This window comes from Colletes gigas, unplaced genomic scaffold (assembly GCF_013123115.1).
Source record: "Colletes gigas isolate AHSC1104 unplaced genomic scaffold, ASM1312311v1 Colletes_gigas_Sc00013, whole genome shotgun sequence".
In the NCBI taxonomy this organism is placed as follows: domain Eukaryota; kingdom Metazoa; phylum Arthropoda; class Insecta; order Hymenoptera; family Colletidae; genus Colletes; species Colletes gigas.
Genome location: NW_025106642.1, coordinates 1,978,098 through 2,002,300, shown reverse-complemented (window position 1 = coordinate 2,002,300; position 24,203 = coordinate 1,978,098). Strand labels below are relative to the sequence as shown.

Here is a 24,203-nt window from a genome sequence, read left to right as displayed (position 1 = left end):
ATGCCATGTACTTATTTGTTCTTTACGATTTTTTATAACATTTCTCCACTTCAAATATGTACATAAACATTATTTCAAATTAATCGAACAGTTTATTCAAATTATATTTTTATCATCACAAAAGTGATTTAAGCATTTCAAACGTTATATAAATTTATACAATAATTCGCATAAATTGTAAACATTTGATTTGTGTAATAGACAGATGATAACATTTATGTCACGTGATTAAGTAGTGTAATGAAAACTCATATAGTTTCTTTTAAACCAGAAACCTTGAAAGCTAAGAACATGGAAATAGAATGTCCATAAAAAAACGTGTCTTTAAAAAGACGCATATTTATGTAAACTGGCATGACAAAACTTATCGCAAACGTTTATCGTCTCGTGACGGTAGTCATAAAGCAAACTTGAAAACGTCCAGTTATTTATGGTCCAAAAGATGATTAATACTTGAGCCCGCCGCCTAAATAGATTCAAGTGGATAAAAGCATCAACTTATCAAACCAATTACTGCTCGGTTATCTCGCAATTGTTACCGTAAACCTTGCTTGCTATTGTTACATGACATAATTTCATACAACGAATCAGATTTTATAACAGCCGAATGACGACACAGGCAAAATTAATTCTGATCAGTTAATCGATAAATTAATAATTTCGAATAAATTATCGGTGCATAATAAACACTATACTTATCGAAAAATATGCTTCACCAATGAAACGTCTTATACAATAAAACCAAGAAACTGCCATACTCCTGCTGTATACATTTCTAAAAATTACAACTGCTCTCGTTACGCCTGCATGAATTTAAAATTAACAACTAAAATCTTAGTGTTCAAACGTGAACGTAGTTATGTTCACACATGTAAAATATAAACTGTAAGTGGAAAATGCTAAGAAACGTATGTTACTATACAGAGTGGCTCTTATTAATATATTTCCATAAGTACACTGTTATTACAGATCTATTCTATCGATGAAAATATAAATATTGACAAATTACGACTACAATGTATTGGAGAAACATGAAATTTTAAGTAGAAACCCGCATTTCCAGCAAATGAATTTATTCCGTAGTTTACATTACAAAATATTACACCTCATTTTTCCACGCTGGAAAGCTGCTGCAAGAAACTACTCTTATCTGTAACTGATATTAACTCCATCAATTAAAATAGAGGTGCCTCACGCATTTTTTTTTTTTTTTTTTTTTCTTTTTGTTTACTCTTTCTATACTCTATATAAACTTTTTTCCCGCCTACATAACGTCACTGCGAATAGGTAGAAGGGTACTGTTACCACTTGCCGGAAATTTCATTTTATTTTACTAATCGATATTCCTATAAATTCTTCGAGTTCGTTATCATCAAAATAAGAACACATGTGAACACAATATGACAATGAGGAAACTATTACAAATAAAATCGTAATAAAAATCGTAATCTCACATCGCGTTAACACGTGACTGAACAATCAAATTAAATGCCTAAAATTCAAACTCCAGATCTCGTACACAATTAACAGTCACACAACGTTAATTCAGGAAGAGTAAGATCATTCCAGCTGATTCAAAGCAAAAATCTACCGTTAGCAAATGCGACAAAGTAAAGAACATCGTCCATAAAAACTTTTTGATTTCTGTAACAGCATCTTTTATTTCTTGATAACTGTTACTCATATATCATTATCATAGGGTATGTCAAATATTTATAACGTATGTATAGTGATACTTCGTTTACGCATTGCTTTTTGCAACTTGTATTTCTCAACTTGTCAATTACAACTGTTAGTTGTACGAAATAGCTGTAAAAAAATGGAAGTTAAAAAACAATTTATTGTTTTTCAAATGACAGTTTAATTCTATAGGCTTCGCGTTGTAAAATTACCTTGATACTGAATGCTTTAAGCTTCAGGCGTGGCTAAGGGGGCTTCCTTCTTTCCATCATTCGTAATAACTTCTTTTTTATCACCAGCTGCTTTATCACTTTCATCCACTTGCTTTTTAGGAGCAACCTTCAAGTTTATACCAAACATTTTAATAATAAATAACTGTACAAACTTTTGTTTATTAAAATAACCTTACAAATAATATGGTATAAAATATATATAAATAAAAAACTACAGAAACATCAAAAATTTGTTTCATTCTAAATAATTACAATTATTATGTAATATTAATAATAAACTAGTCTTTATTCAATATCTAAAACTGAGATCAATCTACAATAACCCTGTATATAGTCCTCTATATATTATACATCATTTTTAAACAGTCATTACCTCCTCTTTACTGGCTTCATCGAAATTCCCCACTAAATTAGGCACCTCGTCGTCTTCTTCCAATGTTGCTTTACCAACTGTACTACCAGAAACTGTACTCGCTAATCGTTTCAACTGTGTAACACCTTCAGGTCCCAACTGACTTATTATTCCTGGCAACATGTCAGTTATCTGTTTGTTGTCACCATGACCAGTAATGGCAAATGTGTTCGCAGACAGACTAGCCTGAGCTTTTGGATTATTGAAATGGATGACAGTGCCATCATCTTTAATCATATTAACCTCCTCTATACCAGGGACTGTATTCACAGACAGTTTTTTCAAACAACTTTGTAATTTTTTATCATCTGTGGCAGTAGTTGCATGCACCACCTAACAATGCATTAAATGTAATTAAAAGACAATAACATAAAAAATAATACACAAAACAATAAATATATTGATCTTTTTTATTATGAAATTTTCCTTTTGTGAACTGCTACATTTCACTGCATAATTTTTTTTACAAAACATATATATATATATATATATATGTAACATTAATTTTGACTGTACTTTTAATGATAATAACAATTTTATATAAATGTAGGTGATAAACTGAAAATCCAAGTTACAATCTCAAACTTGCACACGAGGAGGCAATAGCTGCCTCTTTGACGCGCAAAAAATAAAAGAGGAATATCGAAAGGACAGTAATACAAACACGGAGCATGTGTGAATAATTTACAATTGTCCTATAGAAAATAACTGCATAATTTTGGTGTCACGTAAGAATGGTGATCGGTGGTCGAGAATCAAAAAACAATTTTCGAAAATAAGCAAAACGGGTAAATCATTATGATTGACATTCGAAACATGTAATCCCCGAACACGAAAAACTCGTGGCCTGATAGAATTAAGAAGAATTCTGTAAATTCATGCTGATGTTCGAAATAAATTTACATACCTTCTTCTTGCGTCGGGGTGTTCCCTTGCCGCCGATTCGTACTTGAGCTTGAAGCTTCTTCAACTTTTCGGGATTCATTGTTAACCAGCCTCTACGACGACCAGAAGCTTTTGATCTTCCGTCACCTCACAATCAGACAGACTATACGTCCGATGCAAAATTTTACACAATAGAATGAACTGAACGCGACCGGCGAGCAAACACGTGCTCTCTGTTCGCCAAAAGGGTCGAGAAAATGGAAGTGTACGCTTCTTTAGCACTCTACGTCAGAGACGACTTCCGGAAGGACAACACTTCCGTTCGAAACTTAACTCAAAAGACCACATTGATTAATTCTGAATAATATCGTTCATACTTGAAGTTGATCGTAGTCGATTCGATAAATTTGATTTTCTCGCGATTCATTTTCTTTTATCAGAGGATTTCTTTTATTTACGAATTCCCGTTTCGAATAATAGCCCATTTGAACATGTAGGTTATGGACACCATCACGTTACGATATTACAACTTGAGAGAAAAACATCATAAATGGTGTTGTAATATAATTCAAAATTTGTTCCATCACAGAATTTGTGAAAAGTGCAGCAGCCCATTAGGAACGAGACATTTAACAGATCCAGTAATGGAAAATCGTCCGCGTTACGTCAAAATTCATCAGACTTACTTGGAAATGAGTAAAGCGCGTACGTGAAATTCAAAATTAAATATTTGTATTAAATTCAAAGCTAATGACAACTCTTGTCATCTCTGTACAGAAACTTTTAAAGAACCATAACTTATCACGCTAATTTATGTTTAAAGCTTCTAAATAAATATTTAATGTTTTCTGTTTCTATATTATATTGAAATATTTAATTTGCACAAAATTACAGATATTAAAGTTATTCTCAACATTGAGACCAAATTTCTATTTTTACGTAATAGAAATTGTAATATATTGTAGGTGTATAAAACGACAAATACTTTAGATATATAATTTATTTTTAAGCTCCTAAAACAAATGGAGTTTCTTTATGCAATGTAAACGTTTTCATTTTTACATAACAATATCCAATTTAAATTATATATTTACAATATATCACATTCATATACAATAATAATACAATTTAGTACTCTTTTGACAAGAATATTAATATAATTTTTTATACATTTACTTTCAATAAATTAATTAAAAAGTATATGATGAATACATTTCATGAACAAAAGATACTGGTCTTACAAATGTGATGCAACATGAACATTGATATTATAATATGAAAATATGAATTATTTGTTCTAAGAAAAATCGTATCTCTTCCAAATTTTATCTTTATAAAAACGATACCGTAAAATTAGGTCAGTCTTTAGTTCTTTTAAACCAATTTAAAACTTATTTCCAGAGAATAGCTACTTGTAGTATTTTAGATTTAAACTTCTTTCAAATTTAAGGCATTTCCTTTGTAGCTTTTTCAACAAGAACTTATATACTGAGTTATTCTATATTTCAAATGTATGTATGTACTGAACTTACGAAATTATATTTCATATTTATCGTTTGTTCTTCTTTCTCCATGGGAAAATTATTCTCGAAAGATTTTACATTTTACATAACCATTAATAATAGGAAAGTGAAAATTTGGTAATACAAAGGCAATTATTACAAAATTATTCGTTTAATAATTTTTTAATAAAGCTATTTTCCTCCATCTGTGATTTGTTTCATTTTTTACATGACCGAATTCAAATCTAATTCTAAGCTCACCAATTTTCGATATTGGCAATATATCTGGTATCCATTCTATCAGAAATGGTGTCGGTTCAACTTGGTTCGGAGAAGTATTTCCTATAAAACAAAACAAAAAATAGGGAATTGATTATACTTATGATTAAATATATCTTCATAATATTCATTCATCTGTAAGTTAATTTATCATCAAATTTCAGAGTTCTTACCAACTTTCAAATAAGTCTTTAATTCTAAAGGTTTAATCAATGCATTATTATTGGTTTTTTTATACCGATCTATATCCGTTTCTTCCCGTTTGTACAATTCATATGTACCATCTGCATTTTGGACAAAACTTCTTGTGATCTCCAAAGGTATAAGCGGCGTTTCGAAAATACTTTTTACATGTAAAATGTTAGTAATTTGCCATGTGTATTTGGTGAATGTACCTAATGGTACACCATCCTTTCTGACAAACGCTGTCGTTGAATTTGGCAATCGTTTTTTTTTACCACCACATGATATCCTTTCCCGCAAACAGTCAAAAAATAATTGCGGTACATGGAATACCAGTGGGTCGGGTTTTCCGTCGAATTGAAAATGCATAGTTTGATTTATTCTTTCAGTTATTGATGCCAACCATTTAATAAAAGGTAAATTTATGTTAGCTTCGTCTAAATCTTCGCAAGGATTCTGATATTTTCTAACAATTTGTAACTTTGTTTTAGCTTTCCTTGGTTCTATTGAGTTCAAATTATTTAAACTAGTGGTATTTGCAGTTGTTGGTTTATCATCTCTTTTTCGCTTTGTAGAAATTGGCTGTTGAGTACTAGTTTCCATACTCGATACATTTCCGGTATCATACTGTATCAACACATTCTTATTTACTATTTTCACACCATTTGTGTTTGAAACAGTATTGGTATCAATTAATTTCATGTTATTTACATCCAAAATAGCATTTGTGTCAAGGACCTTTAAGGTTCCGGTATTCAATACCTTTATGTTATTATCATTTAGAATATATTGACTATTATTAAGCACATTGTATTTAGAATCTATGGTCGTTTGATCCTCCAATATTTTGACCACATTTCCACCAAGTTGAACGCCACTTTGATTGATTACTTCTAAATTATGCACCTACCACAATTTAAAATAATTTTAGTATTTTAAGTCTTAAGTAAGATACTTGCTTAATGAAGTATGAAACATTCCTACTTGTGATATCATATTATTATCTTCTAATAAGGTACGATCACACTCTACTTCAATATTTTCAACAATACTATTTGGTAAGATCGTAGAATCCAAATTCATTGAATCTAAGTCCAATCTATTTCCATCTAAACTCTGCACTGTTAGAGTATCATCACGAAATATTAAAAGATGCGTATCTGTATCATCTGTAGTTAAACCATCAAGATCTGCAATTTTTCCTTTGGTGTAAAAACAATATTATGTTAAATTTAAAATTTATTAAATCCAATCCTCTTACCAATACCAACTATTTTATCTTGTTCATTATTCTGCACCATTGTTGACAATGGTTTTGGTATACTGAAATCAGTTTGATCCAAGTTTATATAATAACTAAATTCCTCGGATAACTTTGCATCACTAGCAAATGCGCAAATACATGCATAAAAATGTACACAACGTTTATTTTGCAAAGATTGCGCTAAATCTGCTTTGTCTCCTGCTGTTTTTGTCACACCCTACATTAAGTTTCAATGTTTTTTATGATCCTCGACCGTACCAATTATTTTAAAATATAATAGAATTTTTATTGTTTCCTATACTTGCCTTGAATGCAGAACAAGAACAGAAATAACGATGTTCGATTCTATCTTTCAATTTTGTAACAAAGAGAGAAAAATGAAGATAACCTAATGGATGTTTTGGCGAAGCTTTACACTTCACTGCCATTATATTCTTAGACACTCGTTGTACCAAGGGGCCTGAAGTTTCTGTAGCTAGTAACCAAATTTCTTGTTTCATTTCATTATTTACACTCAAGGTTGATAAAACAGAATTCCTTAACGTCAATGGTTGTGCTTCTGCATAACATCTTAAAGCTGCATGTATATGTTGGCATGTAGAAACAGGCACATCGGATGAATTTTTTTCCTACCACAAAAACCGGTAAAAATTTTGTAACAATGAATTAACTTTGCATATATATTACTCATTATTTAGTTAAATATATGCTATTTATGAAACTCACATGACATTTAAGAACACTAGTATCGAAACTTCTTTCACAACTATCAACAAAGCACAATGCCGTTGATTGTGAAATAAGTGTTGTCATTTCATTAGAAATTGTTGCATTTATCAATGGCAATTGAACAAATCCACGATAGTCTGGGCCTTTGTCTCGCACTCGAACAGAAAAAACTTGAGCAGTTGTGCCAGTAATAAGCTTACAAGCTTCTGTTGACAATTTTCTTTTCTCACCAGGTTCCTTAAACACTGCATCGCAATACTTGTTCTTACAACACAAACCACGTGATCCATTATAAGTCCCACATTTTGGACATTTGCGAACCCCACGTAATGTAGCTTTTCCCAAATCCGATAGAAGCTTCCTCAAACGCTCCTCATTGGACATAGCTGTTAGGAATTGTGTTTGCTCTAAATTAATACATAGCAATATCATCTTTAACAATACATATATAACAATATACATTCAAGTAACATTTGATTTTGTATGTTATCTTAACTCTTAGACAACTCTGTGAAATTCATTAGAAACCCCAGCCACATTATTTAAATCATAACTCATTGTCTTACTTAAATTAATCCTTGTTGTTTTAGACAATTTTCTAACCTCTGTAATCCTATACTGTAGTTACATGTTTCTAAGTATATGATGAATCGACTGAAATTAAATTTCAGGCTTATGATTATATACTTGGTCGTCTAAGGGTTAAGTTAACATTATATGTTATTATATTATTACATCTATTCTTATATTATTAAACTACTTCAATATTAAAAGTACTTTCATAATGATAAGAACATGACACTAACTTGATAAATCACAATTATTTCTATCTACTCTGGGAACCCCATTAGATACAATAGCAAATTTTATAGTTGTTAAATTGAGGCTCCATTATAACAAACATGTACAAAAAATTAATAACGGAACAGTAATCGGATAAAATCAAGTTCTCCATATTATAAAAATATTAGTAAATTCGTTTACAAATATCCAAACAAATTTATATTGAAACAAATACATTATAAAGTTTTTACCTTTTTTTACTTTTGCAGCAGAATCAATACTACAGTAAAAAAAAACCTGCTTTTCATACGTTTTTCACTAATAATTATATTCCAGAAAAGTTTGTTTCGGATAGTAAATAAATAAAGCTCATCTCAGTTCTAAATTACCAACACATTTGCGATAAGGACAGTGATGCCAGATTGAGCACCGGGTGCCCTACTCACACATGCCAGAGCACGCGTACGCGAGCTCGTGAAGTTTCGGAGAGTCGACAAAGGCAAACTGACGCATGCCCTCTTTCTCGATTCTCCGAAGCTGCCCGAAGTAATTTCGGACCGTCTCGTGGGAGTCGAGAGAGGAAGGCTCATTTGCCTTCTCGCACTTGAACAACTAAAATTCGACCTCACGTCGACGGCATACGATTCCAAGTCTCGACTGCCCAGCCTTTGTTGGCCTCTCCTCATATATTTCTGACGACGTATGAGGATTACTACTGAATTCTGCCTGCCTCCGCCGGCCTTTCCTGACCGCTGCTGACCATTCCTCATACTTCTGACAACGTATGACGATTACAACTTGCTATTAGTTGCCCCTGTTGGTCTCTGCTTGCCACTGCTTGCTACTGCTGGCCTCCACTGGCCTCCGCTGACCACTGCTGACCACCACTGATGCTTCCGACAACGTATAACGATCACTACTTGTTACTGCTTGCCCCTGCTGGTCTCTGCTTACCCTTGCTGTCCCCTGCTGACCCCTGCTGACCACTGCTGACATGATGTATAAGTATTCAAGCCTTGTATAATATAAATCTATGGCAATAAATGATATAATTTAACAGAATTCTATGTGTTCTCATCATTTTTACCTTTCTTTTCCTCTCCAAATCATTGCCTTAGTTTTAAGAGACCGTTTTTCCGGTTAAAATTGAATTCCCAAAGTGTCCAGCTCCTCGTACTTGCTGCCAAAATCAAAAATTAAAAAGTCCTGAAACAATTGGAAAGTCCTGAAATAACTGGAAAAGCCTGAAACAGCTCAAAAGTCCTGAAACAGCTCGAAAGACCTGAAACAGCTGGAAAGTCCTGAAACAGCTCGAAAACCCTGAAACCGCTCGAAAGCCCTGAAACAGCTGGAAAGTCCTGAAACAGCTGGAAAGCCCTGAAACAACTGGGAAGTCCTGGAATTTCTTGGAAACGCCGAAAATTCTTGGAAATCATGAATTTTTAGCAAAGTTCTGAGTTTCAGGACAACCAAGGAGTTTCAGGGAGTCTTATAACTAAGGTAATGATTTGGAGAGGAAAAGAAAGGTAAAAAATGATGAGAACACATGGAATTCTTTGTAATTATATCATTTATTGTCATAGATTTACATTATACAATGTTTTAATACATATATATCATGGCAGAAGTTGTTAACAAGGGTCAGCAGTGGTCAGCAGTGGACAGCAGTGATCAGCAGTGGTCAGCAGGGGACAGCAGAGGCTTGCAGAGGCAAGCAGAGACCAGCAGGGGCAACTAATAGCAAGTTGTAATCGTCATACGTTGTCAGAAGTATGAGGAATGGTCAGCAGCGGTCAGGGAAGGTCCGAAATTACTTCGAGCAGCTTCTGAGAATCGAGAAAGGGTGCATGTGTCAGTTTGCCTTTGTCGACTCTCCGAAACTTCACGAGCTCACGTACGCGTGATCTGGCATAGTGTGAGAAAGTGGAATGAGATATCCCCGGTGCACCCGGTGTTCTGTTCTGGCATCTCTGGGTAGGGGGCAGGTCCGCCCCCGGCCCGCGGCGTTCTGTTCCCTGAAACTTTAATCCAAGTTCACAGAACTATGTAACAAGTAATATGTACTTCGATTAATTTCAATTCATAATATATTGTAACAAAATGAAAATACTTCATGTTCGGTAAAAATTCATAACATTCATTGCGTGATATGTATTTCTTTTTTTTAAACAACTACCTTGCATTGACATTAGTTTTTCTTGTTCCGTCCAGTAGAAATAACATTAATACTCGTTTAGAAAGTGAAAAGTAATGAACTAGCTTTCAATAGGTACAGGTTTCTAAACTGTATGTTTATAATATCACCTGTACGAATTGAATCGCATAACCATGTTTGGTATAGTTTAGTAACAAACGCGAAGCGAAGTGTAGGTACAATATTAGTAATATACAGACACTTTATGGTTTAAATAAGTTTTTAAAATTATTATAAATAGAGGTTAGGGAAAGGTATTAGATTCAGTTGATCGCAGTCGATTCAAATAAACCGCTGACTCTTCAACTAATTTAAAGGGACAAGGTCAAGTAAATATTTCAAAGGTGCCGCTCGGAGTGGCACCTCTTATTGAATTTACTCTTTGGATGAGGTATACATATATCATTACGGATCAAAACTAATTAGAAAATTGGAAATGTGTATATGTTAATAGCATTTACTTTAAATTAAAAGTTGCAGTAATAGTTAGCAAATTGTAATGTACAATGACAAAGAAATTTATTACTTAATTTAACCTCTAAGTATGTGAATTTCAGTAGCTTTAATATTATTTGCCCAATGATGTTTTGGAGAAAAATATGAAACGTGAATAAGTATTATACACAATAATTTAATGGTATTTATTAAAATTGTTTACCTAATTTAAATCATTGACATTCGTAATTATTTTCTTACTCGATCAAGCATTCTATATTATAACAATTAAGGTTATGACGGGGCAGAAATCTTTTTCACGTAGTTCCACGGATTCTATTTTACTTGTTACTTGCGTTTCGATTTTTAGCATATTATTGATGCAACAATATGGTTTTCAAAAGGTAAATTCACGGAAATAGTGTTATAAAGTTAGTAAATATGACGTCGGCAATTGAGATCGTATGGAGGCAAGCATTAAAAACATTTGACGGACGAAAAAACGTCGGATTCAAGCTTTGCTTAAAGAACTTTGACAAATTATGGAATTTGATGAATAAAATCACAGCCGAGGATGTGAATTTAAACAAGCAAGTCCTTGACTCCATACAGATGCAACCTGCACCAATGTGTGTTATTGACATATTTGAAAATAAGGATCTGACTATTTCAATTTTTATACTCAAACATGGAGTTACAATGCCAATGCATAATCATCCTGGAATGCATGGCTTTTTAAAAGTATGTAAAATAAATATCTTTCTTTTTAAAATGATATATTATATCGAATACAAGATATATTATTTGGACCAAGTTATTTTCAAACTTTTTATAAATAAAAAACATTTTAATATGTAGGTGATCAGTGGGGAGGTTCAAGTGAACAGCTACACTTTGAAGACAAACGATGATCACAGAATCAAATTGAATAAAAAAATAACAGCACTTAGACACCGACCGATAACTTTACACAGTAATTCACCTGCTTGTGTTCTTATGCCGCGGGATAAAAATTTACATGAAATTTCATGTATCGAGGGCCCGGCTGCATTCTTAGACATACTTAGCCCACCGTATGATGTAGGTGATTGTGGAAATGGGCCAAGACCATGCACATTTTTCAAAACTATTAGTTCTAAGCTATGTACAGATTCAGCAGACATAATCGAAGAAGTCAAGTTATTAGTTATTGAAGGTCCACCAGATTTCTATTCTAAAAGTCTTAAATACACAGGACCACCTTTAATGTGATGCGAAATATCAAAACATATTTTATGTTTAATCTGTTAAAAAGTTTGGCATTTTATAGCATTAATTTACAGTTCAAAGCATAATTTAAATTATATTACGGAAGTCCGAAAAATATTTAAGTTCTAATCGAATGTATATTATTACACATTTCTAATAAGTACCTTCTTTATAGATTAAAAGTACAGATACATTATTTAAGTAAGTCTTATATAATAGAAATTATTTTATATTTTGTAATATTGCTTTCACTTTTATTTAATATTGTTTAATTTCTATAACACTTAAAAATGATTCATCTTCTACATAGAAACATGCATTTATTTTGCACTTTTGTGAAATTGTAAAAAAGTTATCTATACAGAAATGATAACAAATGTGAAATAATTATATTAAATTTACTATTTTCTTGGTATACAAAGCTAGAACATAAACAAAGAATGTATTATAGTACAGTTTATGTGTAAAGTGTGATAAAAAACATATGATAATTTTAGAATAAAAGCGAAACTTCTATTTGTATAAAAGATATGATGCTTATATCACATAATATTTAAAATGTAGAGATATTGTCTCAATTGTAAATTATGTGTTATGTATATGGTGTATAAATTACAGTTGTTTAAGTTTAATTGTCTACATGGTACAGACCAAAAAAATATATTCACAATTATTCAAGACAATTAGGTAAAATACCTTTTAAACACGTGTTGTACTTAATTAATTCATAATTTACATTACAGAACAAAATACTTAATAATAAATATATTTATATATTATACAATTCTGTTTAGAAAAATTCCTTTAGTACCTGAGATTTTGTATTTAATTTTTTTCTAACTAATTATAATTTTACTAAAAAATGGTCATCGCGTAGATGATAAATATTTAAGTTGATCAATGTTCATTATCATACATATAGTTACAAGATTTACTTGCCCAGGTAAAGAAAACAAACACGGTTTATTGATTCAAATCAATGTTTACTAGTTCTTTATGTCTACAGTAAATAAACCATTTACATAAAATAAAGTTTCCTTACTAAACTTTTAATATACGATTTAATATCCGATCCAAAACTTATCTATAATAGAAATAAAGTTCTGTATTCTTTCCTTTACATAGCAGTAAAATCGTAAATAACTTTCAAAAAGAAAGCTTTGTCTCTTTTTCAATATATAGCAAATTTGATGGTAATTATTATTATTGTTGTTAGAAGAAACAAAATTTCGTCATGCTCATTATCTATAACTCTTTTGTCGCGAAGAACATTAATTTTCGTTTGAATTTTAATACGCGAGCTATTATTATTTGCAAACACGATAAAACACAATTCTAAAATAACTCTAAATCCACTACGTTCATTTTTCCATTTTTTCTATTAAATAAAGTATTTATTATTTTAAGTTTGTTACTGACTTTTGTAAATTTTTTCAAACATTGCTCACATCGCAAGTATAAGTAGATAATGATCTATTTTCTACCGTGCATTATAAACGCTATTACAGCTAATTACGAGAATGCCGCTGCAAAAGAGTTAAATTTGGAGCAAGAGAAAACTTTGAACTCGACTAAAAAGTATCATCATTATAGCTCGATTCTTATTTCTTATTTACTACACAAACGATGAAACAGACATTATCGTTGTTCTACTAATACATTTAAAGAATGTAACATTTTTCGCCGGACACATATTATAATTTACTAACCAAGTTTATGCATGTAATGACAATTTTCCATTCTTACATACCTGTATGTACATATACATTACGTATTTATTATACCCGATTATAGTACCCATAAACTTACATCATTAGATAAAAGTAATATATTGGACATTAGTGCACTAAGTACACTTAGAAGTTTAGTTCCTTGTTAACGCATTCTTTAAGGATTTTTGATCCGTCATTATTTAAGTTGTCTGAATTTCGGAGTTTTGTCGTCTTTTGTATAGTGCAACATTGTCATCTGTACAATCCATTATGCGACGTTGGCATTGTCGTACATATTGCTGCTGTTTATAATAAATCTTGAATGCACCTTTTATCGTTATAAATGCTATACCACCCTGCAAAGTTGCATACAAGATTGTTAATAATTATCAAAAATAATTATTTTGTTAACAGTAGACATATTTAGTACATACAAGTAACGTTCTCTGAAAATTGGAGTGTATACTTTCAAAGAATAATTTGCCACATATACTGGCGATACTAGGTAACAAAAGCGCACCACAAAGAATACGTGTCGCTGATACTGAATCGCTCATAGGTGGTACCTCTTCAGATTGCGCTCTGTCGTCGTTAAAATAACTTAAATAATAGATAGTTATTAATTTAAAGTAACTGACCAGTTTGTTTAAGATTTTGAAATTTGTTTACACATACCTACTTGGCAAAAAATGCCTCAAAATAGGAACCTTACGTGCGTGACGTCTGAAAAGGCTAAGTGCTAGATCTTCCCATCTGATCATTTTACCCAAAACCAATATTATTGGAATAGTTGGTAAACCAACTAATAACACTGAAGGATCAGCTTGTTCCAGCATAGCTAAACCATCTTTATGACCAATTACTTGCATTACAGTTACTGCTCCATACGTCACAGCTGCCCAGTATATAGATGCAGCAAATATGCTAGCTGCTATACATGGACAGATTCGTAAAATTACTTCATCAATAGTATCCAACACTACTACTAACGGTCCTGAAATAATTAATTGTATATTGTAATGCGTATAATATACATATTATATAAATCACTAATATTGATAAAAGTTCAAGTTTGTAAATTTATTAATTACTAACCCATATTTGGATATACAATGATATACTCTGTGCTACACTGTGGACATACAACATGTGCACCTGCACGCCCCTTTTGTTTTTCATCAACCCATCTCTGTATACATCCTTGATGAACCCATTTAGTTGTACCACAACAGTGACATGGTTTCACCCATGATGCAGTTGCATCATCTTCATCGGATGCAAAACATACCCAGCAATATCTTTTGCTGTATCGAATAACACTTTTGCTTAATGTATGCATATTTAAATGTATTATTAAGAAATACTACACATACTCATCATCTGAGTTTACTGCCTGTGCACCAACTTCTAGCTGATTTGTAGAAGACGTTCCATCCGTTACATCGTTCGGTTGTATATTATCCATTGGTTCAAACGCAGACGCCTCGTTAAGTGCAGCCACTGCAGCTTGAGCATCGAATATTGCTGTAAAAATAAATACGAATCAATACATTCATCAAATATAAATATGCAAACAATACTATATACAGAACTTTTCATACAGATATGTAATATTTTACATATCTATTGATCCTTTATGTGCTTATTTAAAATGTGCCTAACTACTTCTTATATATTACATGATTTTGAATCTTGGTTAATATACGCTAGTAATGTAAACTCTTAAATATTGTTAATAGAATTCTTTTAATATACATACACAAGCATTAATAATAAACTTTACCATTATTCAATTCATTAATTTGTCTTTCTGGTCTTGGATGCGAAGGACATCCTATTATGGTGACATCGAAATTTGGAAGACGATTAGCATTAGACTCTATAGTACCAGGATATTCTATACTTATTATTCTCCCACGGGGATTTAGTCTATGTAACGAAAACATGTGTAATAAATCATCGTTGTCTGACATTCTGTCTATAAGACTTTCTTTACTGTGTTACCATTTTACACCTGTTGAAATAAATGTTATTAAACACACATTATGATAATAGTCCTCTTGCGGACATATTCATAGAGAAACATAGTTTGTTGATTTATTCTTCGATTCAAACACATTAAAATACAAGACAGAATATACATAGAGTACATATATGTCAAACAACTAGTCGTGACTATATCAGATATATTGTATACATATGTGTGAATTTTTATCGAATGCCAGAATATGCTTTATAGACACCTCTATATATTTCTTTATTTACCACGATATGCATTGTTACTTCTACTGCAAAATGGTGAAATTCAATTTTACAGATAGATTCGAAAAATATGCCCAAACAGTTACTTCATTACGTCGAACATTGATCTTGTCTCGTTAAGACACTATGTTAACGCATCGTAAAACCATTTTTTAAACTAGCAACACATCATTACGAAGTTGATCGTCGACTGGTTAACGTGTGTCAGTATAAATTGTACAATAACGTATTGCAGCAGGATTCGTTTATTGCCGAAAAAATGTTCCGATCGAATATAGATTGTACAGTAGCGACACACAAATAGTACAATATCATACGGTACCGATGATGCAAATACTGGAATCGAAAATAATTATTTGTACCTGAAGTAATTTATAAGCAATTCGGAAACACTATTCAATATATACGATAACACGAGAAAACCACTGACATCCTTTTAAAATACAATGTGCTAAATACCAATATTTTGAAATTTTAAGATAAAAATCGTATTTGCCAAATTTCACCTTGCAAATAGATTTATTTCTTTTTTCACTGACATTGGTAACGATTAAAAGTTATACGAGATTGCTCTGCTCACAGTGACAATATGTTAAAATGAAAATTCGCCAATGAAATGTACCGCCAAACTTCACGCCGATATTGAACGCCTTTCTCAATGGTCCTTCCAATCCTTCTGATTTTCTTGAATAGATTAAAGTATCGTGATTTTTACCCGTATAACAAATTGAAGCAAATATACGTTAGAATTATTTAATTTACCTCACGCTTTCGACAGTTGATAATTACAACTGATCTATTTTTTTCGTAAGTTCCTTCACGATTTATATCGAGTTTCGCTATCTCGTTGTTTCAGCGCCATCTTCTAAATCGACATTAATTTAAGTTTGTTAATTTAAAAATATAATAATACACAACGTATTGTTTCAATTACTTCGTGTTAACTACCCAACACACGCTGCTAAACATAATTATGCAATACAAATATTTCTTAAATATATTTAAACGAGTCCCATGAATATTACCGACACAAATTTAAAATCAGCTGACGACAGTAATCTACAACGTTATTAATACATTATTTACTAATAACGACGTATTATCTCGTTGATTATGTACCTTTTTCTTGATACATTAAAAAATTATTTCAATACACGGTGTTGCACGTGTTTAAAGTAATAAAAATGGCATATTTTAAGATAGAAGAAATATTAATCTTTTTAAATCGTTTATATTGAAATTGTGAGATTGCAAGCATAACAAAGCAAACGCGAGTAAAAGGATTAACCATCGATTTCTATACATATGTATTTATATAGAGATCAGTGAATTAAACCTATTGGAATTTTATAAGGCTAATTATTACTCTTCTTGACTTGCAAATTAAAACAGATATACACGAAGTTAGCTACTAACAATTTGCTGACTGTGACAGACTATGTTATGTACATATACATATATATATATATCAATTATTATCTGCCGTTTCATTAAATTTGTAGTATTTGTTTGTATTTAACTTTTAACGGAAACATGTACAAGTGTAATGCTTACAAAATGTCATGTATTAAATGTACGAATTAAGACGAAATCGATGAACGAATGATTGAAATGGCACGATAATGCGGGAGCTATGCAAAATATAACAAGCTGTGAATGAAATAGTATAGGATATGACAGAGTATAAACTTCCTATATTTGAATATTTATGAATATAGTTCAAAAGTTGTATGAAATTATTCCGGAATCTAAATGAATGGTGTTCAAAAAGCACAAAGTAAAATTTATTATCTGTATTGAGGCTAGGGAATATGTGGGTGTCTTATGAAATATCAGCTTTTTTGTAATCGTAATAATACATTTATTCTTGTATCTCCTTATTTTTCCTTGCGATCTAAACATGTTTTCCATAATATTCAATCTGCGGGAAATTTTAGAAGACACTATAGGTAAAAAGCATTTATTTTATATTTATTATTGGTATACTATTATCTAATATACAATGTGAAAAATACAATGCTAAGCATCAGCAATTTGAAAAGTAAAATTGATAGCGTTATGAACATGTTTAGATATTAAAAATTAGTTGTTATATCGGTGAACAAATATACTTCAGTAAGTCGAATAAATTTCGCACAGATCTTTTTGTTATCTTTGATTTTCATATTGTATCGCATAAAATCTGTTTACCGATAAATTAATTTTGTACAATAATGTTTTTCAGCCGAATATATTGACGTGGATTTTACATTGTGGTTATCGTGGCTTCTAATGCCGCTTTTAATAACATTTTTATTACCACTTGTGATCGTAGTATTATTATATTTGACTATGTTGATATTATACGTATACAAACTACACAGGTGTGTATTTATTAGCAAAAAATGCATACAAACTATAAATTATGTAATCAATAATATATAATAATTTATTTCGATAGAACTAGATTAAGAAACGCGTATGGAACTGATTGGAGGAATGCAGCTCGTAATGTGGTAGCTGCAGTTTGGGATGCTCATGGTTGGATTTGGTATGGTATGTTATGAAATAGATAATTTTTTGTTTTCAAGTATTATATATTAAATAAGGTATCTAAATTCACTATGAATTAGTTTTTACATGTATAACATTTAAAATATTGATGTGTATTGTAACTAAATGCTTAAATTTTCTAATATTATTTCATACTTTTGACAGGCTATGAAGTAGTCGGATTAGAAAATATACCAGAAAATGAACCGGTGCTTTTTGTATATTATCATGGAGCCATTCCAATAGATCTTTATTATTTTATATCCAAAGTATTACTTCTCAATTCAAAATTAATTCATACAGTAGCTGATAGATTTCTATTTAAATGCCCTGGCTGGTCCATAATTTCTCACGTATTGAAAGTCATACCTGGTACTGTTCAAATATGTTCTACTATTTTGAAAGAAGGAAATATGCTCGCTATTTCGCCCGGTGGTGTATACGAAGCTCAATTTGGAGACTCTTACTATCAACTGATGTGGAAGAAAAGAGTAGGTTTTGCCAAAGTTGCATTGGATGCCAAAGTGGTATGTTATTCTATTGTCATGTTTCATTCTTATATTTAGAACAATTTTGAAACATTAATATTTTTGTAACAGTGCATAATACCTTTGTTTACAAAAAATGTTAGAGAAGCATTTAGAACAATAAGTTGGGGTAGAAGAATGTGGTTGAGAATATATGCTGCAACAAGATTTCCTTTTGTACCTATTTATGGTGGTTTTCCAGTAAAATTAACTACATATGTTGGTAAACCAATTCCATACGATAGCAGTCTTACACCCGAAGAATTACAATTAAAAGTAATAAAATAGAACTATAATTAATGGCAATAGTAACAAGCAAAAACTGAGTTAGTTTAGACTCATTGTTATTATTTTTAGGTTGCTGATGCACTTAATAATTTAATAAGGCAACATCAAAGAATACCTGGAAGTATATCATTAGCTTTATTAGAAAGAATATATAACGTGGAAAGGAAACAATCGTAGATTGTGATAGTCATATGAGTATCATGATATTAAGGTACATAATTTGAATTAGGGAAACATTAAAAATTTGATATATTTTTTCTAGACTTCCGAACTTTACATTTTTAGTCTAGGTGCTGATCATTTTATAATAACTATTGATTCTCGAACATAATTTAAATTGGTATAAGTTAATAAGTATTAACTTTACATTAATGAAATTGTACTTATGTTTAAAGTATAAAAGCTTCCTTCTCCACTTGTTAGGTATATATCTTATAAGTTTTGTCTTAATCGATAATATAAAATAACAAATTAACAAAACTATACCAATTTGAATACATTTTTTAATTTATACACACACACAAAGTAATTTATATATTTATAATTTTTGTATAATCGATACAGATATGTAATTTATTTTACATATATTATAGATATACCTTGATTGTTAAATACTGCTACTATAAGTACCTTGTAAAAAACAATTTTTTTATGTGCTTTTCTACCACAATTGTGATCTGTTAATAATTCCTTATAATAGTGTATATGTACTTACCTGAGTTATCTCATTTACCAATTTTATACATAAAAGTGATAATAGAGTTTATAAAAATCTATACTTGCTTGTAAAACATAATAAATTAAATTTACCACTTATACTGAAATGCGAAATAACGAAATTTAGATTTGGGTCGAAATGGGCCCTGTGGCCGCAGTTCAATTGTCAAGATAATTCGTCTTTTGAATTTTAAATTTCAACTTCGCCTTAGTAAAATACTTCTATAAGCATTTGAAAGTTTCTAAAGACATCGACTTCTACAACTACAAAAGTTCCGGTTTCTTTTTTAACCGAGCAGGTTTGTTGGGAACCATAAGAGAAGTTTTGAGCTATTTTTATTATGGAATAGAATTCCTATTTTGAGTGTGAAAACATCCCTTATCAGTGTAGTTAGATCTAGCATAATTGAGTGCATCGACGGCAACACTAATAATGTCTGTCCTTCCGTCTGTCGGTATCCTCGTATGGTAAAGAAGTTTCATTTCACTTGCTTGCGTAACCAACATATGGTACATCCCATTTGCAAAAACATACTGATCAACCAATGATACATTTCGTTTTTATCAGCAGTAAACATCAAAGATAGCTGTAAAACAATAATAAATTTGTTTTACCCATATGTATCAGAGTCAGGACGTCGTTTCTCAATATCTTCTTGCAGATGACTCTTCGATATCGTACAACATACAAATGTTATTCATAAGTTGTCTATTTTCGATACAATTTGTAAATTATCTAACTGAACTTGCAGTTTAATCTATACTAATAACACCTAACTTTATTCGATCGTGTACGATAATCTGCCAAATGATCGGATAAAATTTTCGATCATGCTGCACGTAGAGCACGAATGCGAGCTTCCAAAGGAGGGGGACGTTCTGTTCCCTCCTGGGCGAGGACTCCTACAAAAACTGCGCGACCTATTTCGTCAGTCGTTGATGGCCTCGTGCAAAAATCCAGCTGCACATAAATATCTACGAAGCAGCGCCTCCATTGTGTACGAGAAGCGTCGCCAAATGCAGAACTACACATATATCATTCACCCGTTCAGCGTGTTTAGGTATGCGTAGCTAAGAACACCCATACCTGTAAAGTTCACAGGGTTGACACGATGATAAATCGTCTTGGCAATTCTACGTAACAACTTGTATCGTTTCAGACACTACTGGAATTGCCTGATGATTTTTGCGATGACCGTCGTGTTGATACTAGTCCCGTATCAATCCGCGTTTGAATTGGTCAGGCGATCCTTGGCTTGGAGCATCATGAAAAATTTCTTGCTGCTGCTGTGTTGCTTGGACATGGTGGTCAACTTCAGGACAGGGCAAGTAAAAGATTCGATATAGAATCCTCGAATGTCGATGTAAGAGATTGCTGATGGTTTCGTTTGAACGTCAGGTACCTGGACAAGGAAGCGCACGCTGTGATATTGGAGCCAAGAAAAATAATTCGCCGTTACGTAAAATCCAGCACGTTCTTCCCCGATTTACTGGGCTCCTTTCCGACCGATCTGTTCTTTCTGACCACGTGGGTCGAGTACAAGGTAACACGCAAGATGATATCCATGCTGTGCATCTGTCGAGTGTTCTCTCTGAGACTGTACATAAGCAAAATAGCGTTTGCCTATGACACCCCGTTGGCCGTCTACGAATTTTGCATGATAATGTTCTTGCTACTGCTGTCGCTGCACTGGCAGGCCTGCTTCTTCTGGCTGGTGCCCATAATGACAACCTCGATGTCAGTGGTCAAGGGTCCGAGCAACGATTCCTGGATACACGCCTCGAAACTCTGGGAGTCCCATAGGAGCTACCAGTACATGTCCTCCATGTTGCGCGCGATCGCCACGTTCCTGAGGTCCGGTATTCTACGCACGAATCCCATGTGCGCGGGTGACCTGTCCGTGATCATCGTGTTCCAACTGTTCGGCATCCTGACCCCGTGGATCCTGGTGGCCCACGTGATGCAGTTCTTCAAGGGTACAAACAGCTCGCAGCTTAGGTACCAGGCCACCGTGGCTCAACTGAAACAGTACATGAGGCACATGCAGCTGCCTCATCCGACCCAGATGAGGATCACGGAGTACTATGAATTTCGCTTTCAGCGACGATTCTTTCGGGAGCCAGACATCATTCACACGTTGTCGCCGCAGATGCGGCACGAGATCAGCATGCACTCGTGCCGCAAGCTCGTCGAGAACGTTACCTTCTTCAATAATCTGCCGCTGACGTTGCTCGGACGGATCGTAGGGCTGCTGAGGTCGGAAGTGTTCCTCACCAACGACGTGATCGTTCGCGCGAACCAGCTGGGCGACTGCATGTACTTCATCGCCACCGGCACCGTGGCCATTTACACGACTTCGGGTAAGGAAGTCTGCCACCTGGAGGACGGCGCCCACTTTGGCGAGGTCGCGTTGGTCATGCCCGATGAAATGCGGGTGGCCAGCGTGGTCGCTGTCGAGGTCTGCGAGCTGTACCGTTTGAATAGAGCGGACTTTGCTAGGACCATACACCCCTATCCCATGTTGTGGGAGAGAATCAAGCAGATCGCCATCGAGAGGCACGAGAAAACGATGATTCTCAATGCACAATAAATCCAGTGATCCCTTAAGGACGTAGTAGCTATCAATAAGTTCCTCTTTTCGATGTAATTGTAACTGTTGCAGATTGTTTCTAACTGATATCTCACGTTCTTTATTTCTAATCGATGTCGTCCCTCTATGTATGTTACTTTGTTTCATTTGACGAATAAACTTGTCGAATAACAATTTTCTTGCGATTTATAGAGTTACTATTATCAAGTTACATTCGAATATATTGTTACCATAATGCCAGGATACGAAGAATCTCCGTTAGACCATCAAGTTCAACGAATCGTTAATGAACGCAGAAGATAATAGCAGGGAAAATTGTTAAAGCTCCATTACATCTCGAAGATCTGATAACTGTTTCTCCCGGGCTGGCATTAGCGCGGAAGATTTATTGGCGCAATTGCGATCATTTTTGCGCGCGGTAACAGTAGACTAGGATCTCGCCGCTGATCGAGAGGATCGCCATGTTCTGTACAGACAGGACTGCAATTTTCAGCGCGAGCACGACCCGTTACGACCATCGCGAAACACGCGTGGAAATAAAATTGCGCGTCGGGAGTGCCGATTTAGTCATCGTTCGCAGAATTTGCGCTCGGACAAGCAAACTCGTCGAATTATAAATGGACATTAAGGCGTCTACCCGACAACCATATTGAAACAGATTGGAACAAACCGAGAATCGAAAAGGAAATAATTAGGAGGCAATGATTTCACAAATAAGCGACCTTTTATTTCATCACGGATACGTGACACGAAGGTGATTATTCGCGTTGTCTCCGTACATTGCATTCGAAATGCACGCTTACGAAGGAACGGATCTGATTTAACCTGCCAACGGCGGGCTTATCTGCTAGATTCGCGTGTCCCCGACCGTTCCGACCGGTTCCGCGCCGATATCACCGTCGTGCGATCCAACGATACGCAGCCCGTTATTAATGAATACGGTTTTCACCGCGGAATCGTCATTTTGTTTCCACCGTAACGAGATTTCGTGCGTTCGCCTGTCCTCCGGGAATCACGTCGCCCGGAAAGGGGACCTTCGTCCACAGCCTGGACGTAAATCATCGACACACGCAGCCCGGATGGAATCTTTAATTGGGAATTCATTATCGGGGCCGCGGGACTCGCCGTATCGTGGCCATCGAACGATGATGTATTTATCCGCGACTCGCTCGCATTAAATCGCGAGCGAAACGTCCGGGCGACCGAATCGGCAGACCTGTCATCCCTTTTTATTCCCCTGAATTATGAATTTACTTTATTTTTATTCGTTTCACCGGTTTGTTCGCCGTAATGAGGCGAAAGAAGATAAATACAGATTTAAACGCAAGAGTAGCGAAAGCAAGGTGATCGGGAGAGCAACGACTTTGGACTCTAATATGGAGTATCTTTGAGTACTGAAAATTTCAGGAGCTTCAACAGCCTCATTTAGGATACGAACTCGTTGCGTTAGGTATTGGCTAGCAAACTTCTACGTTCCTCGCTGGAATCGAAGTGGTCCTCGAGCGGCGCAAGAGGTACGGAGGCGCCGATGGCGTCGCGATGCGGAGAGGGCCGCCCATTCCGGCAAAACAATGGTCTGTGCGCATCGACGCATGGGCAGAGAGCCGACGGTGGATGACAATGAAACGCTTAGGTGGGCTGGCCATTGTAATAGGTCGGCGATGCGCCTGCTTGGTAGCTCGGTGCCGTACGCGCACCGCGTATCCCTACCTCGAGGCGATGCGACGGCGAAATCCGCGGGGCCGAA

At 33.9% G+C, this 24,203-nt stretch overlaps 6 protein-coding genes across 14 annotated transcripts; 3 read left to right on the top strand and 3 right to left on the bottom strand.

Annotated features, from left to right (window-relative positions):
- Positions 1-210: 210 nt before the first annotated feature.
- On the bottom strand, positions 211-3,492 carry LOC122399349 (transcription factor BTF3 homolog 4). Its single transcript, XM_043399987.1, has 4 exons — positions 3,233-3,492; positions 2,287-2,658; positions 1,893-2,019; positions 211-1,809 (listed from the first exon to the last, which is right to left on the bottom strand). The coding sequence occupies exons 1-3, from the start codon at positions 3,308-3,310 to the stop codon at positions 1,909-1,911; spliced, it is 561 nt and encodes a 186-aa protein (XP_043255922.1). The 5' UTR covers positions 3,311-3,492; the 3' UTR covers positions 211-1,809; positions 1,893-1,908.
- A 1,294-nt stretch (positions 3,493-4,786) lies between these two features.
- LOC122399318 (uncharacterized protein C2orf42) lies at positions 4,787-8,401 on the bottom strand. Of its 3 annotated transcripts, none has more exons than XM_043399926.1 (7): positions 8,202-8,401; positions 7,165-7,574; positions 6,744-7,067; positions 6,436-6,655; positions 6,159-6,364; positions 5,165-6,080; positions 4,787-5,054 (listed from the first exon to the last, which is right to left on the bottom strand). In XM_043399926.1, the coding sequence occupies exons 2-7, from the start codon at positions 7,549-7,551 to the stop codon at positions 4,885-4,887; spliced, it is 2,223 nt and encodes a 740-aa protein (XP_043255861.1). In that variant the 5' UTR covers positions 7,552-7,574; positions 8,202-8,401; the 3' UTR covers positions 4,787-4,884. The 3 variants fall into 3 exon arrangements, with proteins under 3 accessions (XP_043255861.1, XP_043255860.1, XP_043255859.1); XM_043399925.1 differs by having other exon boundaries at positions 7,165-7,553; XM_043399924.1 differs by lacking the exon at positions 8,202-8,401 and having other exon boundaries at positions 7,165-7,651.
- Positions 8,402-10,450: 2,049 nt separating this feature from the next.
- On the top strand, positions 10,451-11,972 carry LOC122399416 (2-aminoethanethiol dioxygenase). Of its 3 annotated transcripts, none has more exons than XM_043400092.1 (3): positions 10,451-10,535; positions 10,984-11,320; positions 11,438-11,972. In XM_043400092.1, exons 2-3 carry the CDS (start codon positions 11,021-11,023, stop codon positions 11,828-11,830), a joined length of 693 nt encoding a protein of 230 aa, XP_043256027.1. In that variant the 5' UTR covers positions 10,451-10,535; positions 10,984-11,020; the 3' UTR covers positions 11,831-11,972. The 3 variants fall into 3 exon arrangements, with proteins under 3 accessions (XP_043256027.1, XP_043256025.1, XP_043256026.1); XM_043400090.1 differs by lacking the exon at positions 10,451-10,535 and adding an exon at positions 10,543-10,781; XM_043400091.1 differs by lacking the exon at positions 10,451-10,535 and having other exon boundaries at positions 10,817-11,320.
- Positions 11,973-12,748: 776 nt separating this feature from the next.
- On the bottom strand, positions 12,749-16,409 carry LOC122399282 (E3 ubiquitin-protein ligase MARCHF5-like). 5 transcript variants are annotated; one of them, XM_043399857.1, is made up of 8 exons: positions 16,232-16,332; positions 15,888-16,137; positions 15,323-15,553; positions 14,913-15,063; positions 14,635-14,843; positions 14,215-14,533; positions 13,974-14,139; positions 12,749-13,895 (listed from the first exon to the last, which is right to left on the bottom strand). In XM_043399857.1, the coding sequence occupies exons 3-8, from the start codon at positions 15,510-15,512 to the stop codon at positions 13,740-13,742; spliced, it is 1,191 nt and encodes a 396-aa protein (XP_043255792.1). In that variant the 5' UTR covers positions 15,513-15,553; positions 15,888-16,137; positions 16,232-16,332; the 3' UTR covers positions 12,749-13,739. The 5 variants fall into 5 exon arrangements, with proteins under 5 accessions (XP_043255792.1, XP_043255788.1, XP_043255791.1 ...); XM_043399853.1 differs by having other exon boundaries at positions 15,805-16,137; positions 16,232-16,331; XM_043399856.1 differs by lacking the exon at positions 15,888-16,137 and having other exon boundaries at positions 16,308-16,409.
- Positions 16,410-17,279: 870 nt separating this feature from the next.
- On the top strand, positions 17,280-19,525 carry LOC122399411 (transmembrane protein 68). Its single transcript, XM_043400081.1, has 6 exons — positions 17,280-17,750; positions 18,026-18,164; positions 18,242-18,336; positions 18,499-18,860; positions 18,933-19,136; positions 19,218-19,525. Exons 1-6 carry the CDS (start codon positions 17,702-17,704, stop codon positions 19,323-19,325), a joined length of 957 nt encoding a protein of 318 aa, XP_043256016.1. The 5' UTR covers positions 17,280-17,701; the 3' UTR covers positions 19,326-19,525.
- Positions 19,526-20,804: 1,279 nt separating this feature from the next.
- LOC122399472 (potassium/sodium hyperpolarization-activated cyclic nucleotide-gated channel 1-like) lies at positions 20,805-22,456 on the top strand. Its single transcript, XM_043400171.1, has 3 exons — positions 20,805-20,926; positions 21,026-21,190; positions 21,265-22,456. The coding sequence occupies exons 1-3, from the start codon at positions 20,805-20,807 to the stop codon at positions 22,454-22,456; spliced, it is 1,479 nt and encodes a 492-aa protein (XP_043256106.1).
- The last annotated feature ends 1,747 nt before the right edge of the window (positions 22,457-24,203 follow it).

Coding starts and splice junctions, on each gene's coding strand:
- LOC122399416 (XM_043400092.1), top strand. CDS start 11,021: ATGACGTCGGCAATTGAGATCGTATGGAGGCAAGCATTAAAAACATTT. Junction 11,321..11,437: donor GAATGCATGGCTTTTTAAAA/GTATGTAAAATA, acceptor TTTAATATGTAG/GTGATCAGTGGGGAGGTTCA.
- LOC122399411 (XM_043400081.1), top strand. CDS start 17,702: ATGTTTTCCATAATATTCAATCTGCGGGAAATTTTAGAAGACACTATA. Junction 17,751..18,025: donor AATTTTAGAAGACACTATAG/GTAAAAAGCATT, acceptor AATGTTTTTCAG/CCGAATATATTGACGTGGAT. Junction 18,861..18,932: donor TTGCATTGGATGCCAAAGTG/GTATGTTATTCT, acceptor TTTTTGTAACAG/TGCATAATACCTTTGTTTAC.
- LOC122399318 (XM_043399924.1), bottom strand. CDS start 7,629: ATGTATATTGTTATATATGTATTGTTAAAGATGATATTGCTATGTATT. Junction 7,068..7,164: donor CTAGTGTTCTTAAATGTCAT/GTGAGTTTCATA, acceptor TTTTTGTGGTAG/GAAAAAAATTCATCCGATGT. Junction 6,365..6,435: donor AGATAAAATAGTTGGTATTG/GTAAGAGGATTG, acceptor GAAAAATTGCAG/ATCTTGATGGTTTAACTACA.
- LOC122399472 (XM_043400171.1), top strand. CDS start 20,805: ATGGCCTCGTGCAAAAATCCAGCTGCACATAAATATCTACGAAGCAGC. Junction 20,927..21,025: donor CACCCGTTCAGCGTGTTTAG/GTATGCGTAGCT, acceptor GTATCGTTTCAG/ACACTACTGGAATTGCCTGA. Junction 21,191..21,264: donor GTGGTCAACTTCAGGACAGG/GCAAGTAAAAGA, acceptor TTTGAACGTCAG/GTACCTGGACAAGGAAGCGC.
- LOC122399349 (XM_043399987.1), bottom strand. CDS start 3,310: ATGAATCCCGAAAAGTTGAAGAAGCTTCAAGCTCAAGTACGAATCGGC. Junction 2,659..3,232: donor CACCCCGACGCAAGAAGAAG/GTATGTAAATTT, acceptor ATGCATTGTTAG/GTGGTGCATGCAACTACTGC. Junction 2,020..2,286: donor ATGAAGCCAGTAAAGAGGAG/GTAATGACTGTT, acceptor ATAAACTTGAAG/GTTGCTCCTAAAAAGCAAGT.
- LOC122399282 (XM_043399856.1), bottom strand. CDS start 15,512: ATGTCAGACAACGATGATTTATTACACATGTTTTCGTTACATAGACTA. Junction 15,064..15,322: donor AATTAATGAATTGAATAATG/GTAAAGTTTATT, acceptor TTATTTTTACAG/CAATATTCGATGCTCAAGCT. Junction 14,844..14,912: donor GCAGTAAACTCAGATGATGA/GTATGTGTAGTA, acceptor TATTCGATACAG/CAAAAGATATTGCTGGGTAT.